The sequence below is a fragment of the Tinamus guttatus genome, unplaced genomic scaffold, assembly GCF_059628265.1.
Source record: "Tinamus guttatus ecotype Peru unplaced genomic scaffold, ASM5962826v1 Tinamus_guttatus_pri_ptg000260l, whole genome shotgun sequence".
Classification (NCBI taxonomy): Eukaryota; Metazoa; Chordata; class Aves; order Tinamiformes; family Tinamidae; genus Tinamus; species Tinamus guttatus.
In genome coordinates, this window is record NW_028288794.1 from 1205779 (window position 1) to 1220980 (window position 15202).

At 38.8% G+C, this 15202-nt stretch overlaps 1 protein-coding gene across 1 annotated transcript in view; it reads left to right on the forward strand.

The window, feature by feature from the left end:
- COL5A2 (collagen type V alpha 2 chain) overlaps positions 1 to 15202 on the forward strand; it is a 92798-nt gene that overhangs the window by 76891 nt on the left and 705 nt on the right. The window contains exons 34-53 of the mRNA XM_088526976.1: positions 504 to 611; positions 736 to 789; positions 1976 to 2029; positions 2139 to 2192; positions 3276 to 3329; positions 4195 to 4302; positions 4405 to 4458; positions 4678 to 4731; positions 5610 to 5771; positions 5885 to 5992; positions 6952 to 7059; positions 7186 to 7239; positions 7538 to 7645; positions 7738 to 7791; positions 9070 to 9177; positions 9998 to 10051; positions 10648 to 10755; positions 12833 to 13124; positions 13817 to 14004; positions 14839 to 15063. Of these exons, the coding sequence (XP_088383102.1) occupies positions 504 to 611; positions 736 to 789; positions 1976 to 2029; positions 2139 to 2192; positions 3276 to 3329; positions 4195 to 4302; positions 4405 to 4458; positions 4678 to 4731; positions 5610 to 5771; positions 5885 to 5992; positions 6952 to 7059; positions 7186 to 7239; positions 7538 to 7645; positions 7738 to 7791; positions 9070 to 9177; positions 9998 to 10051; positions 10648 to 10755; positions 12833 to 13124; positions 13817 to 14004; positions 14839 to 15063 (2109 nt within the window). The remainder of the gene's footprint in view (positions 1 to 503; positions 612 to 735; positions 790 to 1975; positions 2030 to 2138; positions 2193 to 3275; positions 3330 to 4194; positions 4303 to 4404; positions 4459 to 4677; positions 4732 to 5609; positions 5772 to 5884; positions 5993 to 6951; positions 7060 to 7185; positions 7240 to 7537; positions 7646 to 7737; positions 7792 to 9069; positions 9178 to 9997; positions 10052 to 10647; positions 10756 to 12832; positions 13125 to 13816; positions 14005 to 14838; positions 15064 to 15202) is intronic.

A 15202-nucleotide genomic window follows, 5' to 3' on the forward strand; every position in this document is an offset into this window, starting at 1 on the left:
TGCAGAAAACTGCAAGCCATATTGCAAGCCTCTACTTTCCCCTACATTTGGCTTAGCTGGATCTGCAAAGATCACCCCCAAAATATGAGTGCCTCTGGTCCTATGGGACCTGTAATGCACATGAAGCACATAACTATGAGAAGCAAAGCATAAATAAAGCAACCCTGCTCCTGGCAATTTCTACCTGTTGCTGTCTAGTGTAATCAGCCTATCTTGCATCCCAAGCTTTGTCAAGGTAGAAAGAGACCAGGCTTTTTTTAGCCAGTCCTCACCCCAGGATGCACTGAGTGCATATAAATGTATTTTGGAAGGACTATGGTATTACAGCTGAACTTCCTGAGTATTACAATGGGAAAAGAAAAGTATTTGGATACACATTAGGTCCAAATTTAAGAAAAAATATTACGTAAAACTGTACCCCTGAGACTGCAAGTCAGGCAAAGCCTAGAGACAAAGATACTTCTCAAATGAGTAGTCAAAAACTCACTTTTTATTCATTCTAGGGAAGCCCGGGTCCTAGTGGGACGCCTGGAGATCCAGGCCCACCAGGACTTCAAGGTATGCCTGGAGAAAGAGGGATTGCTGGAACTCCTGGCCCAAAGGGTGACAGGGTAAGACTGTTTATTTCTGTTCTGCGGAGCAGAATTAACTACCTCTTAGTACTGTAATTGTTCCAGGAGATGAACTATTCAGGATGTCGTGTCACAACTTTGACCTTCTGGGTATTTTCCACAGGGCGGCGTAGGTGAGAAAGGTGCTGAAGGTACAGCTGGCAATGATGGGGCAAGAGTAAGTAAATGTATCAGTCTTCTTAGACTCACTCTTCACATGTTTTATCATTACTTAGCTCATAAACAGGATTCAGCTTGCAGATATCATGGGCTGACAGGCATCTTATCCCACTTACCCTCCAAATTTGGTGTCTAAATTTTTTTCAAGATTGCTATACACAGTGTTTTGGTATGTTTGTGTTTCAAGCCCATATTTTATATGATAGAAAATGGGAGTTTAGATTTTAGTGGAAAGAATCTCAGAAGCAAAATGTTGATTTGGGATTTACCTAAGCTGAACAAAAGAAGATGATGATGAAGGGATAGGCAAGGATCAGTAGCCAAAGAGCAGACTCGCTCACTCCAATTCTTGGGCTAAGCTCCCTCCTTATCATTTGAATTAATATACCCTCTTTCCGACCTGAATTTTACAGGCAAAAATACCTTTAAATGTTCTGTACAACACAAGGGCAGTGAGTTACTGACACATCAGCAAATACTTTGAATCTCCTGTGCATAAATAATGTAGATGGGCTCTTATGCAGTAAACCCAGTATTTCAAGACGTGTTGCACTCACTCTCCTCCAAAGACCAACTGTCCAAAAATCCCAAGTGCATTAGTTTTGCTGTGTTTGTTCTGATTGTTCTTACTTCCCAGAAATGCTGGCATTACTGTTTATATATATTGCATATATTTGAGATTCTTCAACCAGTTCTTCAAACCCTTTGGAAAGCTAGCTGCTGCTGTGGAAATCTGAAATAAATATGAAAAATCCTCAGATACCACCTTGACTGAATCTCTAACTAGAGGAGAGAAGAGTTTTAGAGAAACTGTAGCATATAGAAGCTTTAACTCAGAATTACCAGCCGTTAGGTAATTCTGTGAGAAAGGGGCTTAATTTCCTTCTGAGAGAATAAAATAAAGCTCAAGCTTTTTGATCATGGGTGGTCTTCATAAACACTGTAAAAAGGCGAAGATGAAGTTAGGGAAGAATGAGGGAAAACAGGAGTTTTGAGACATGAGTTTTCAGTTACAGAGAGAAAATATATCAGTAAATTTTAGATAAAGAAAACCCAACAAACTTGCAAGGGTAAAAGAGAAGAATTTAAAGCAAATAAAATGTCCATGAAAATAGTGCCTGAGAGAAATTTTAATTGAATTTTGAATCTTTTCTAACTTCCTTTTATCTTAATTTGTTCAACAGGGTCTCCCTGGTCCAATAGGCCCAATGGGTCCAGCAGGTCAAACTGGTGAAAAGGTAACCAACTTTTTATACCTTTGCCTTCCTATTTGAAGCACACTTTGCTGGCACTTTCACTACTCCTTGGACAAGCTGCTTTGGATATAACCTTTAATTTTGTCTTAAGGGTGAACCAGGTCCTCGCGGTCTAGTTGGTCCTCCTGGCTCTCGTGGAAACCCTGTGAGTACATGTTTGTTGTTGCCTGGTATGAGTTGACAAATACTGCCAGGGGACTAATGCTAACACTGATCCAAACTTTAGGCATTTCTCTCACTTGTTGATAGCTTTTCCACTTTTTCTTTTCTTTCCTTTTTCACCAAAATCTGTAATGTCTCTGAGTGCTGTGCACTTGTAAAACTACTGTCAGATTTGGTCCTGGTGTTAGGGAAATTTCTGCATAGAGTTATGCTCATTTACCCTCACTCCTAAAAACAATCCTTTCAAAAGCATGCCTATATCAGATACTTCTCAGATACTACCCATGTAACTTAGTTGGACAAGGACAACTAGGACAAGGCAGAGAGGTATCTTACTTAATCTAATTATGTTAACTTACCGTCTTCTGCCTCTTCATGATTTTAAGGATTTTTAATGGCTGACTTTGATGATTAGGATATTATGGTCTCAACCCTTCTAGATCCTTAGTAATGTCTAGAACTGATTAAGTTGGTCATAAATCAGAACAACCTTATTTCCTGTATAAACTGGGACAACTCCCACCCCTCTGGGGAGTACTGGACCTTGGTAGCAATCATCTGCTGCTTTTCCAAAGAAACATTCTGTGGCAAGCTCAGCTGAAGTGGTTCACAGCCTATTCTGACCTTACAGTGATGTACATGTTGGAACTATTTTTTTTTTTTACCCTGTTTGATTGGAATGGGAAGATTGCATAGTGCATGTGTGCTCTCAGCTAATCTTTCTTTTCACCAATAGTGATTGGGAACTGAGTTTGTCGCAGTTTTAGTAAGGACTAATGCACGTGCCTTCCTTCTCTAAATTCTGGACATTCTTGAAAATTTCTATATATTCTTGAACTTATACTAGATCTTAACATCATAGCCAACGCTGTGTTTATTGTGTGATTAAATGTGAGATTAACACATAGAATGTGTGATTACCGATCATTTGATTCTGATAACTAAAGCAAGAAAATAATTACTCTTCTGATAGTAAATAGTTTATTTCTTTGCTTCTTACTTGCAAATTATATTGCATATAAAAAGACTTCTGTATAAAAAACAATTATTCTTCATTTTTGTCTAGGGTTCCCGAGGTGAAAATGGTCCAACTGGTGCTGTTGGTTTTGCTGGTCCTCCGGTATGTGTTAGATAACACCACTAATCCTTTACTCATGCTTTGACACATTTCATTTCTTACATTATGAATAATTCTGGAACATGAGTCACATTTCTGTTACAAAAAGAGCTGTTTCTTTTTTCCATTATTATATCATTTAAAGGAAGGGGCCAGTAAATACTCTGGACAATTGAAAAGTGTTTTTGTTGATAAGATTATGTAATTGTTCACCAGATTTCATATCTTCCTGAATATGCAGTGTTGTTTCCTTTGAGATTAAAATGAAGAAAGTTATAAATTGTCATCTGCTGAAACATAGCAAAGATTTGCTCCATGAGAAGTTGAGGCTAGAATGAATAAAAGGAACAAGTGGCAAGTTTGCAATTTTCAGTTAATACCTCAAAATGTTCCACAGCCAACATTTCAGACCTTCCACAAACAGTTAGGCATCTACTTCTCTTTGAGTAGAAGAATCTAGAAAAGAGAATGTTTGATGTATTCCTTTTAGTTTTAGATATGTAATAGTTACCAAGGAAAATAAAAAGTATATATATCCAAATGGCTCTAAAGACAAGAAATATGAACTAGATTTGACAAAATTTTAATGCAATTATTGACTTCACAGAAGTTTCAGAAAATCCCATCTATGATCATCTAAAGACTGTGGTGAAATGTTGCAATTCTCTTGAACTGTCTCATTGAGCAAATATGCTACTGCTGTCTTCTGGACTGTTTCGTTCTCTTGTCTTTTTTGTGGGGGAAGAGAGGGGTTGTTTTTTGTTTTGTTTTGTTTTGCCTTCCAGAAATACCCGACAGATTGAATTTCTCAGACTGGAAAGATTTGGTATTTTCTGACCTGATCTCTCTTCTCTTTTTTATTTTTTAGGGCCCTGATGGTCAGCCAGGTGTGAAAGGTGAACCTGGAGAACCTGGACAGAAAGGAGATGCTGGATCTCCAGGACCACAGGGTCTTGCTGGATCTCCTGGTCCACCAGTAAGTATAAAAAACGTTATCAGAGAACCAGTGGCATAGGCTGATCTTGCTTGTTTAAAACGTCATGAGTGTTCACTATCACACACCTCTCTTTCTTTTTAGGGTCCTTCAGGTGTTCCTGGTTTGAAAGGTGGTCGAGGAACACAGGGTCCACCTGTAAGTAGATTTTATTTTTTACAACTTTTCTATAAATAACCCAATAATACTATTTTATATAAATTATATGTGAAGGAAAGAAATGACATATCCTTCTTCATCTGAGCTTGAATATCACAGACCATAATTACAACAGTTGCTCATTAATTGGGCTAACAACATTTCAGGTTGAAAATAATGTATTTCTTTCTGTAAATTTGTCATTAAAATGCTATTTAGGGTGCTACTGGATTCCCAGGATCTGCTGGAAGAGTTGGGCCTCCAGGACCAACCGTAAGTTAATTTGCATATTCCTAATAGGTGCATTAATAAAATAATAGTTGAAAACATGAAGACTAATTGAAAGGGAAAGATGAAGCAGTGTTTGTGGCCTGATGTTATGGCAGCTTATTAGCTCAGACTTGGTGACTGCCTATTTCATCCATTTGCATATTTGCATTCATTTAATAAAACTTGTTAATTTTGGACTCTATCTAGTGTGTCCAAGTTAGTGCAAGACTTTTCATTGGATTCAGTAGGCTTCGGTTAGGCTTTGAGCTGTTTAAAATGCTTGGATGACATAATTGTTTGCAGAAATGAAACCACATCCTGTATCATCTTGTCCTTTATTGTTTTTCTTCTTTTCGTTTCTGCTAACTGAAATTAGGAGAGTTTTTGTGAAGGGAAGTTTATCAAGAAGTAAAGAGAAGTTAAAGCTGCTGTACTAAAAACATAATATAAATGTGGAATCTTTGAAAAGCATTTTGGTAATTTGTGAGAAGAAAACACTAATTGGGACAAAAAGAATGGGAAAGTCTGAATATGGGCTTTTGGCTTGATGGTATTAGAGAGAATGAATGAGTGTGGATTTTCTGGCCATAGTTGCATGACTGAGATTTAAAAAAAAAAAAAAAAAAAAAAAGAAGAAGAAGAAGCAAAAGTCCTTTAAAGGAGAAACTTTGGAATTGTAGTAGTGCTGGAGGAAGAGGGGATGAGCTTGTACATCATTTGAAATTCCCAGGAGTCCAGCACCACAGTACATGAGGTGATACTAGCTTGGAGTCATCATGCATTGGTCTTTTCTTAGCATGTCGTGTCAGAGTTCTTAGACTTGAACTGTGCGGATAAGAAAGAACAAAGTCCAATGTGATGAGGTCTTCTAATCTTATTAGGGAGCTCCAGGGCCTGCTGGGCCTATTGGCGAGCCAGGAAAAGAAGGTCCCCCAGGTCTTCGTGGTGATCCTGGTTCTCATGGCCGTGTGGGAGATCGAGGCCCGGCTGGACCCCCTGGAGGTCCTGGGGACAAGGGTGACGCAGGAGAAGACGGGCAGCCGGTATGTCCTCCACAATGGTAGTAATTCTCTCTCAGTTAACTCTAGGCTTGATCTTGTTACCTATGCTATTGAGAGGGAAGTGATAGTAATGTTTTGTCGTTTGTGGATTGCAGGGCCCAGATGGCCCCCCTGGTCCAGCAGGAACTACTGGTCAAAGAGGTATTGTCGGTATGCCAGGACAGCGAGGGGAGAGAGGCATGCCTGGCCTGCCAGGGCCTGCAGTAAGTAACAACCACATCAATATTCCCGTCTTGAACATTTGGCATCAGCTTTGCGGGTTTGAGGGTGTAGTGCCCAGGGTGTGAGGAGAAAGTTGGAACCTCCCCCTATCTAAGCCTTATGCAAATTCTGAGGTGGAAGCTTTTATTTTTGCTATAATGGAAGATCTGAACCGGAATTAAAAATAAATGGCTATTAGTGTTAAGACTTCTAGTTAACATGATAACATTTGACTGGAAATCAGGTATTTAAAAATAAAAACAAACCCCATGCTTCACTTAAGTACTCAAAGGCCACCGGAATGGGAGTGAATGTTTCCTAAATGTCACTGTGAACTACAAATCTTCAAATTACGAGTCCTCAAAATTGCCACTTGGGTTTTCTCTGCTTTCACATGGGATTTCCAGATCTTCTTAGGAAGGCAAATGAACCAGGAGAGGAAGCCATTAAATAGAATATTTGTAAAAGAGGTAGCATAGAGGACAACTGTACACCACGGAATTAAAAAATCGTAAAGTTTATAGTTAAAGTGAACTTAAGATTATTGCAGTTATTTCAATCTGCATTACGTTCTTCCAGAGTCTGATTAGTCTCCCAGAGTCAGCAAGCACTTATCTATCATGGATAAACTACCAAACATGTTGACGTATCAAGGGAGTGTGTGCTTAGAACTGCTAATAGAGATGAACTTGAAGAGCTGTCAAAGGCCTATTCAAACAGCTGTTATTAAAAAAAAAAAAAAAAAAAAAAACACCTAACACAAACTGTTTAAAAATATATAGTTCACCAGATATATATCAAAAAATCTATACAAATGCTTTCATTAATTCTCTATTTTTGGAAGTTACAAATGTTGATGGTATTTCAGATTATGGATTCATAGGTACTGTTTTGCAGGCAGCATTTTTATTGTGTTTTTTTATGATTTAAATTATGATGTGATATTTCTCATCTCTTTTAGGGTACACCAGGAAAACAAGGTCCCACAGGGCCACCAGGTGATAAAGGTCCTCCAGGACCTATAGGTCAGTCAGGTGCCACTGGACCTGTAGGTGAAGCTGGTCCAGAAGTAAGTATTGGAGCCTAATTCCATGAACAGAAAGACCGGAATCTAGCCTTTTCAGTTCCTTGTTCTTATACAAATGCAAGATTACAGAGCAAATCATTAGTCCTCTTTTTGCTTCTCTAACTCTAGGGACCTGCTGGTAATGATGGGACTCCTGGACGAGATGGAGCTGTAGGGGAACGTGTAAGAATATTTTGTTTTATTACTTTGTTTTTGTAGATCTCCATTTTACTATTTACTTTTTGTAAGTTATTTCTCTTCATTCGGTTTCCCCGAATGGAGGACTTCTAAAGGAACATACTGCAGATTTGAATAAGAGTACCTCTCAAAGCTGAGGGAACCTGGCTAAGAACACGTGCTCCAGAAACTCAGACTTGAGTTCCTACAGCAAGGATACCTTCATAAATCATAAATACTAGAAAATAGATTAGGAATGGTAAAGTATTATTTATATAAATAATGTTGACATTTTGTTTGTCAGGGTGATCGTGGTGAACCTGGACCTGCAGGCTTGCCAGGTTCCCCAGGGGGTCCAGGAACTCCAGGTCCTGTTGGCCCTCCAGGAGATGCAGGCCAAAGAGGTGAAACTGTAAGTGAAACTTTTTGTTTTTCTGTAACAAAAACATATTTTGTATGCTTTTGTGTATTCCCTCACATGTCATCTCTGTGCAACCTTTGTAGGGTTCTCGAGGTCCCGTGGGTCCCCCAGGTCGTGCAGGAAAGAGAGGCTTGCCTGTAAGTTCTCTGTGGTCACTGTGGTTTAATCTGAGGCACTTTTCACAGGGGAGTGGAAGGGAAATTGAACCCAGTTTAGAATGCTGAGTAGTAATTGAAGTTCTAGTGGCCTGACTGCAAATGAAAGTAGAATGTTGTAAAGATGTGCACATCTTTTTTTATAGACTAGTGTTCCTATGCTTTCTTTCAAAATAGTTTTAGAGAAATAACAAATACTTTTGAAGTCTCTTTATTTGGAGGGCAATGCAGTCCAGATGATGGGTATGACCTGAGCTCACAAATGGCTAAAGTCTGTGTTTGACAAAACAAATTTTGGGAGAAGTAAGAAATGAATACTGAACAGAAAGGCAGATTTTTAGATCAAAGTGGCAGAAGTGTAACAAAAACACCTGCTCCCATGAAACTGCCTTATTCAACTCATGAGATTCAGCCTGAGTGGAAAAACAAACAAAACTCATCTCTTTTTGTGTTACATAACTCATTTTCAGTCCCAGCTTGGAACAAAAACTTAATCTCAAGTTTAGGAAACTCAAAAAAAAAATGTTGTCCTATCCTTAAGCATAAGTCAATTGAGAAAGTCATATGAGAAAAAGGAAATAATTATTTAACAGCAATAATTTGTCATTGATAAACTATTTGATATTTTGCACTGGGAGATGTAGCTTGAAGTTTGGGCTGAGAAATACAGAATTGAAAGCAGAAATTGTTTTTTTCCAATGATTTAAAAAAAATCAGTGTGAGAAGTTTGAAACTGTCAAAATATGAATAATTAAATTATAACAGCAATAGAACCAAGCCATTTGTACTGGAGAGCCTGAAGAGTGTTGTCTGTAGTTAGGAAAAGGAACTTCAGTTGTTTTTTAGTTATGGTGAAGGAACTGTGAAAAGTAAAGACGCAATATGGGGACAAATACTGCAAGTATGACTGCAATATGCAGTAATTGCTTACTGCAATTATTTACTGTATCTAGTATGGCAAAGGTATTTCTCAAAAGTAATCATTCTGTTATATAACTTATTAAATATTTTCATCAAAAGTTTGGTTTTGTTTGGCTGCATGATAGAGCTAAACAAACTATATTTACTGGAACTATAATTAAACATGACACTGTCTTATGTAATTGTTTATTTATTTTCTGTAAAAATTACGATTCCTGGAACTGTCCAGTAACGCCACCTTTCTGGCTTTAGTAGTGAAGGAGGTCAGAGAGCAGTGTCTAAAGCTAAACGACTTTTTTTCCAGTCCAGAATTTTATGTTTCATCACTGATGCTTACAGGGTCCCCAAGGGCCTCGTGGTGACAAAGGTGACAATGGAGATCGAGGTGACAGGGGCCAGAAAGGACACAGGGGGTTCACTGGGCTTCAAGGTCTTCCTGGTCCTCCGGTAAGTTGTTTTGGTTTTACTGTAACTTTATTTTCTTGTTTGTTGAACCGTATAAAAGGACCATAGTTATTTAAAATCCATAAAACTAAAAATACTTAAAATCCAAGAGCTATTTTTTCCCAATAGGTGCTTGTCAGTGGCCTGACTGTCTGTACTTGTGCTTTGCAAGATTAGAGTTCTGCTCTTTTACCATTTGTGCCAATCCAAAGGGACCAGTCACTGAGAATCTATGAGCTGACAGCACAGGATGATTACAGAAGTTGATAGTTTCAAAGAAGTGTGTTAGCACTGTGAAGACTTTCTACTAGTTTGACAGTATGTCTTTAAACTATTTGGAAGGACTTCCTGATTGCAATGGTGATTGGTTAGCAGTGCCATGAAAAACTTGCACACTGATCCCATGCAAGAGCTGAAAGTTTCAACATCCCGGAAGGGAGGAATATAAAGAACCCCAGAGCATCCTTCCACTTCAGAACAGTGCTAACAGTTACTCTTTTCTAACCCAGTCTGACTCTGAATGTCGTGAAAGAAAGGCTGTTCTGCAGACCTTCATACAGAGCCAAGTATCAGTAAATTCTATTCACCTAATTTTTGATGGCTGTTGTTACTGTGTCTTTGTGGCAGAAGAGACCAGTAGGATGAAAATGAATTACAGCAAATGTACTGTCCGTTGTTCATGCATATTATAACCCTATGCTGCTATGCCTGTATATTTGCATCTCTCTTTCTTTTTTTTTTTTTTTTTTTTAAAAAAAAGCTAGAGGAATATGCTTTAGATATCTCAATGATTCTCAATGATTATGTGATTTCTTCCATCTAGGGTCCTATTGGTGAACAGGGAAGTCCTGGCATTCCAGGTCCTTTTGGTCCTCGGGTGAGTGTCAAGTTTCAGGTTTCAGTATTTTCCCCACTGTCACATTTCTATTTGACTTTCCTTATTTATCATCTTCAGTATCAGGTGGTGATTAACCATACTCCCTTTGCTGAGGGGTATACTTTGTTTAATATAACATAAGCAGAGTTTATAACCAGATAAGTGTGGCAGCTCTGCTTACCACAGCTGCACCTCTCCTACCACGTATGTGTCATCAACCCAAAAGCAGCAAATAGATAGGGCTCCCTAGGGTGTTCACAAGTGGCAGGATATCTCTGTGTCAGTATAAAGCTGAGCATAAAACAGCTACTCCAAAGTTTGGGTAGCGCTCAGTGATGAACATATCCACATGGCTTGGAGAAAACACAGCTGATCCAAGGTATCTTGTCTCAGGCATTTAACTTCAGAAAAATAGCACTGAAACTGCCACTTTCTTTATCTTAGATAAGAAGGAAAAGGGTGATTTTTAAAAAATTCTGCTAGAGGACAAAAATAAGTGTATTGCCTCCTGAAGAGATCATGCTTGCAAAAGGCTGTTTTCAATAACTTTTTATTAAGTGCTAAAACACATTCCTTCTTTCTCTCATTTTTTCCAGGGTCCTCCAGGTCCAGTTGGTCCTTCAGGCAAGGATGGAAGTCCTGGACCACTTGGGCCAATTGGGCCTCCTGGTGTTAGAGGAACTGTGGGAGAAGCCGGACCTGAAGTAAGTTGATGGGAATGTGGAGGGAAGAGATTACCTTCAAATAGGGTTTTCCTTATTTGAAAAACCTTCAAAGAGTTTTTTTTACTCCGTTGTAGCAATTTCTCAAACATCTATAATCAAGACAAATCATAAGATTATCTAAAGTTTCTCATACAGATCGCTAGGGTAACTGTGTTGAAAAAGGGCTTTTAACTTTCTTAGTGTCTTCTTCCAGACCTGTGAGTATGCCAGTCTCATCCACCTATGCTATCCGTAGTTCAAGCTGAAGCTGCTTCTGTGATGATGAGGCTAATTCAATCCTGATGGATCTACTGCTCAACATGGTTATTTGGCAATTTGTGCCCTAGAATATCAGGCCTAAGCATAGTTCAACTGGTGCATCTGGACCAGCAGTAGTCCAAAGTCAGCTTTTATGTTGGCCCTACCACTAAATTAATTCCAGTCCCACAAAGGTGACAATGACTTAAGAGCAGCCGTGTGATTGCCAGGAGCATTCTCCATCCTGCCTTGCAGTGAGGAAGCCCTTCAGTCCAAACTCTGATGCTGGCCTCAGCTGACCTTCAGCCTCATCTGAAGCTTACAGACAAAACCATGAGCAACCAAGAAAAAGTAGTTTGGCCATTCTGGAAAATGTTCTAAACTCGGCTAAATGCCCTCTGCAAATTCCACATTTACCAATCTGTGTTCTTCTAAGTCCTAAAACCTATTTATGCCTCCGCAAAGAATACAGATAAAAAATTAGAGGTATTTGGGAACAACCTGGTATGAATGATCATGTGTAGAAATAAAAGATTTGTATTGCTTCTTTTAGAGTGGATATGAAAACACGGAAAAAAGATACCTAAAATAATAAACAACATAGAGAAACAGTTTCTGCTGTTCCATTGTCTCATAACATAAAACAAAACATTCATGTGTTTATCATGTGCTAATATTTATCCTATTTAATTTGAATGTTTCCACGTCTCCATAGGCTTGATGACTTGAATGAATAGAACATGAATATAATTTATATCTAAATATTTCATCTGTGTAATGAGACACTACAAGAAATACTGCATACCAGTATTTTTAGCCTTGCTTTTCCTGATACTTGTATATATAACTATAAATCAAAACCAAAAAAACAAGAAATAAGTGTTAAGTGCTGCATTTGTGAGACACGGAAGGTATTAGTTTGGGTGTGTGCTCTGTATTAAACATTTGGAGCACAAATTACAAACTCTGAGGTAATTAATGTCCTAGGAAATGCCACATCCAGATATACCATTTGATGCATCAAAAATCAAATTTTCAATGAAGAAATATTACAGACTTTCTGCTGCCGCAGAAGACCTGACAGGGTCTGCAGGTGGAGATACAGTGTGCACTGACACACACACCTTTTCTGTCTCAAGGCTCAGGTACCTCCCCAAGTGTCACAGTCCAGGTTGACAGATAGACCTCAAAAAACCCCTCATTCAGGAAAACAGCCTTACTCAGGGAAACACCTTTTCTGGCAAATAAGGATGAAGTGGAGTCTGGGTCATGTGTTTTGGAGGCCAGAAAGCTCAGCACTATGCCCGACAAAGATAAAGATATTTCTGGTGCCCAGGTTTCCCTCCAGACCTTCATAATTGAGAGTGTGCCTGAGACAACTCAGTAGAAACTGGAATTCTAAATTGTTCTAAAAAATCACTTGCAGATGTTGGGAGTTTTAAGAAATAACTTTATTAGTGAGAGATTGAGGAAGAGGGAGGGATGGCTTAAAAATGGAATGAAGAGGCCATTGCTTGCTGACTTTTTCCAGCTTTTTAGTCTGAAAGTTGGGAATAAGAAAAAAATTGAGCAGTAATATCAGAGTAAGAAAGACATCAGTGAGGACATGAAGAGAGTTCCTCACATGCAGTTCTAGTCTCTGACCTCTGCTCCTGGGAGTGTGATTTGGTTATCCATGCCTGAGTGTTGCCTGTGCCTTAGGGTGACTGAATCTGATGTTTCGCTTTATTAGTGAATGGCCTCCCTTTCCTGTCGTCTTGCCTAGGTGACTCGGCTGTCCCTCTGTTTCAATTTTTGCTTTTGTTTGTTTTAACTTCAGGGTCCACCAGGTGACCCAGGCCCTCCAGGTCCCCCAGGCCCTCCAGGCCACCTGACTGCTGCCATTGGTGACATTATGGGACACTACGATGATGCTATGGCAGATCCACTACCAGAGTTTACTGAAGATGAAGCAGCCCCAGATGATCATAATAAAACAGACCCAGGAGTCCATGCCACCCTGAAGTCCCTGAGCAGCCAGATCGAGACGATGCGCAGTCCTGATGGCTCCAAAAAGCACCCAGCGCGGACTTGCGATGACCTGAAGCTTTGCCACCCCTCCAAGAAGAGTGGTTTGTATAAACACACCTTCTGCATGTGCCATACTGTTCTGCCTTATTCCAGAGTATATTTGAGTCTTTGAAAAATTACGTATGCAGATTTTGATGGTCTAAACTCATATTCACATCAGGAGCTCCAAAACTGCTCACAAATGCATTATTTCTTCTTACTTATGAAGTGCATCTACTGATACTTATTTATTATTTATTAAGATGCATTTTTACATCCAGAATATTTTATACTTTCATGAAGAGTTACTTCTTGAAGTGTTATCACCAGAAAGCACTTACATGACTGCAGTGATAGGTTTTACCTCACTTGTTAATATTTGCTTAAATTGTTGTCCTGAAACTGCCTCCAACATCAACAATCAGAGCAGCTGCCTTTGCATTCTCATTCAAAGGGAAATTCACCTCTAGGCATTGTATCATCTATATTCTCTGAGAATTTGTGGGAGCTTTGCAATGGATTTAAACAACCTTAATAATCTTAAACAACTTCCCAGTCTGAATTCCTTGATTTTGAAATTTGAAATATTCATCAGTATGTATCTTAAAGCATAATTATAATTTGTATTTAAAGCACACATTTACATATGTAACATTGTTACATGATGCCTGATTTTGTTCTGTATGTATTGTCTTCCCAGTTATTTCAGGAATCTTAATAATATAGCAGAGTCCAAATTCTATGTTCTTTGTAGGCGAATATTGGATTGATCCTAATCAGGGATGTGTTGAAGATGCAATCAAAGTATACTGCAACATGGAAACTGGAGAGACCTGCATCTCTGCAAACCCGTCTACCATCCCACGCAAAACGTGGTGGACCAGCAGGTCATCTGATCAGAAGCCTGTTTGGTATGGCCTTGATATGAACAGGGGATCCCAGGTAACTAAACACATTTCATTTCAGTGATTTTCTTCTAATTCCTTCTGGTTTGGATTTTTTCCACTGTGCTGAGCAGAGTCTGCTGTGGTCAGAACTTTAAAATGGTGGCGACTGCTGGGTATTCAATCTGCTGTTATTATCCTACAGAAAATATAAAGCCTCCTTTATAAATTCTCTGAACTAAGCTGGTTTTAAAGGAAGTGGAAGTCTTGTATCATGTGTGTCAGGAATGTTCCGTGTCTAATACAGCCCTGTCTAGACAGACAGAAATCGCTCTCCTGCAGAGCTACAAAAAGGGGTTTTGTAGATCAGATACTGTTTAGTGGAAGAAATTATCTTACGGAAAAAAATATAAAAGAGTAAGTAATTCTTGAAAACACTGTGAAACTTGATAACTACCAGTATGATCTGTATAATAGTTAACATGCACACTTCAGATATTCTAAAATAATATATATTCCTCTGATATCAGTAGCTTTAAATAGCACATTTTCTATATAATGACAGCGGCCATAGATAAGATTTCAAAAACTCGAAGTATTTAGGAGGTCCAACTGCCAGAGGTCCAGAATAGGGTCAGCTGTTCACTTTCAAAGTTCCTGCATTATGATCAATATTTTCCACAATGATCCCTGCCACAGGATGTGTGTGTTTCTTGGTCATCAATTTACAGCAAAACACAAACAAAATCTTTCTTAAATTTTCTGTCATAGGCCTTATGCTAGTGATACCTGGAAAGGATTATGATTATGAGAACGGCAGGTATTTATATAATTCACACGCTTTATAGGAATTTTCCTGTCATATGTGTTGATCTGTTTTGTATCTTCGCAGTTTGTGTATGGGGATAGCGCTGTCACCCAGATGACATTCCTGCGCCTTCTGTCAAAGGAGGCTTCCCAGAATATCACTTACCATTGTAAGAACAGTGTTGGGTACATGGATGACCAGACCAAGAACCTGAAAAAAGCTGTAATTCTGAAAGGGGCCAACGACCTGGAGATCAAAGCAGAGGGAAACAGCCGATTCAGATACACTGTTCTTCATGACAGCTGTTCTGTAAGTTCTGTCTTTTTATCGTTTGGTATGGAGAAAAAGGACATTTGGCTTGGAATATTGTCAGTTCTCCTCAATTTAGCAAAAATTCATGGAACAAGATAATTAAAATGTTGCAGAATTTCAACCTGAATTGTGGAAG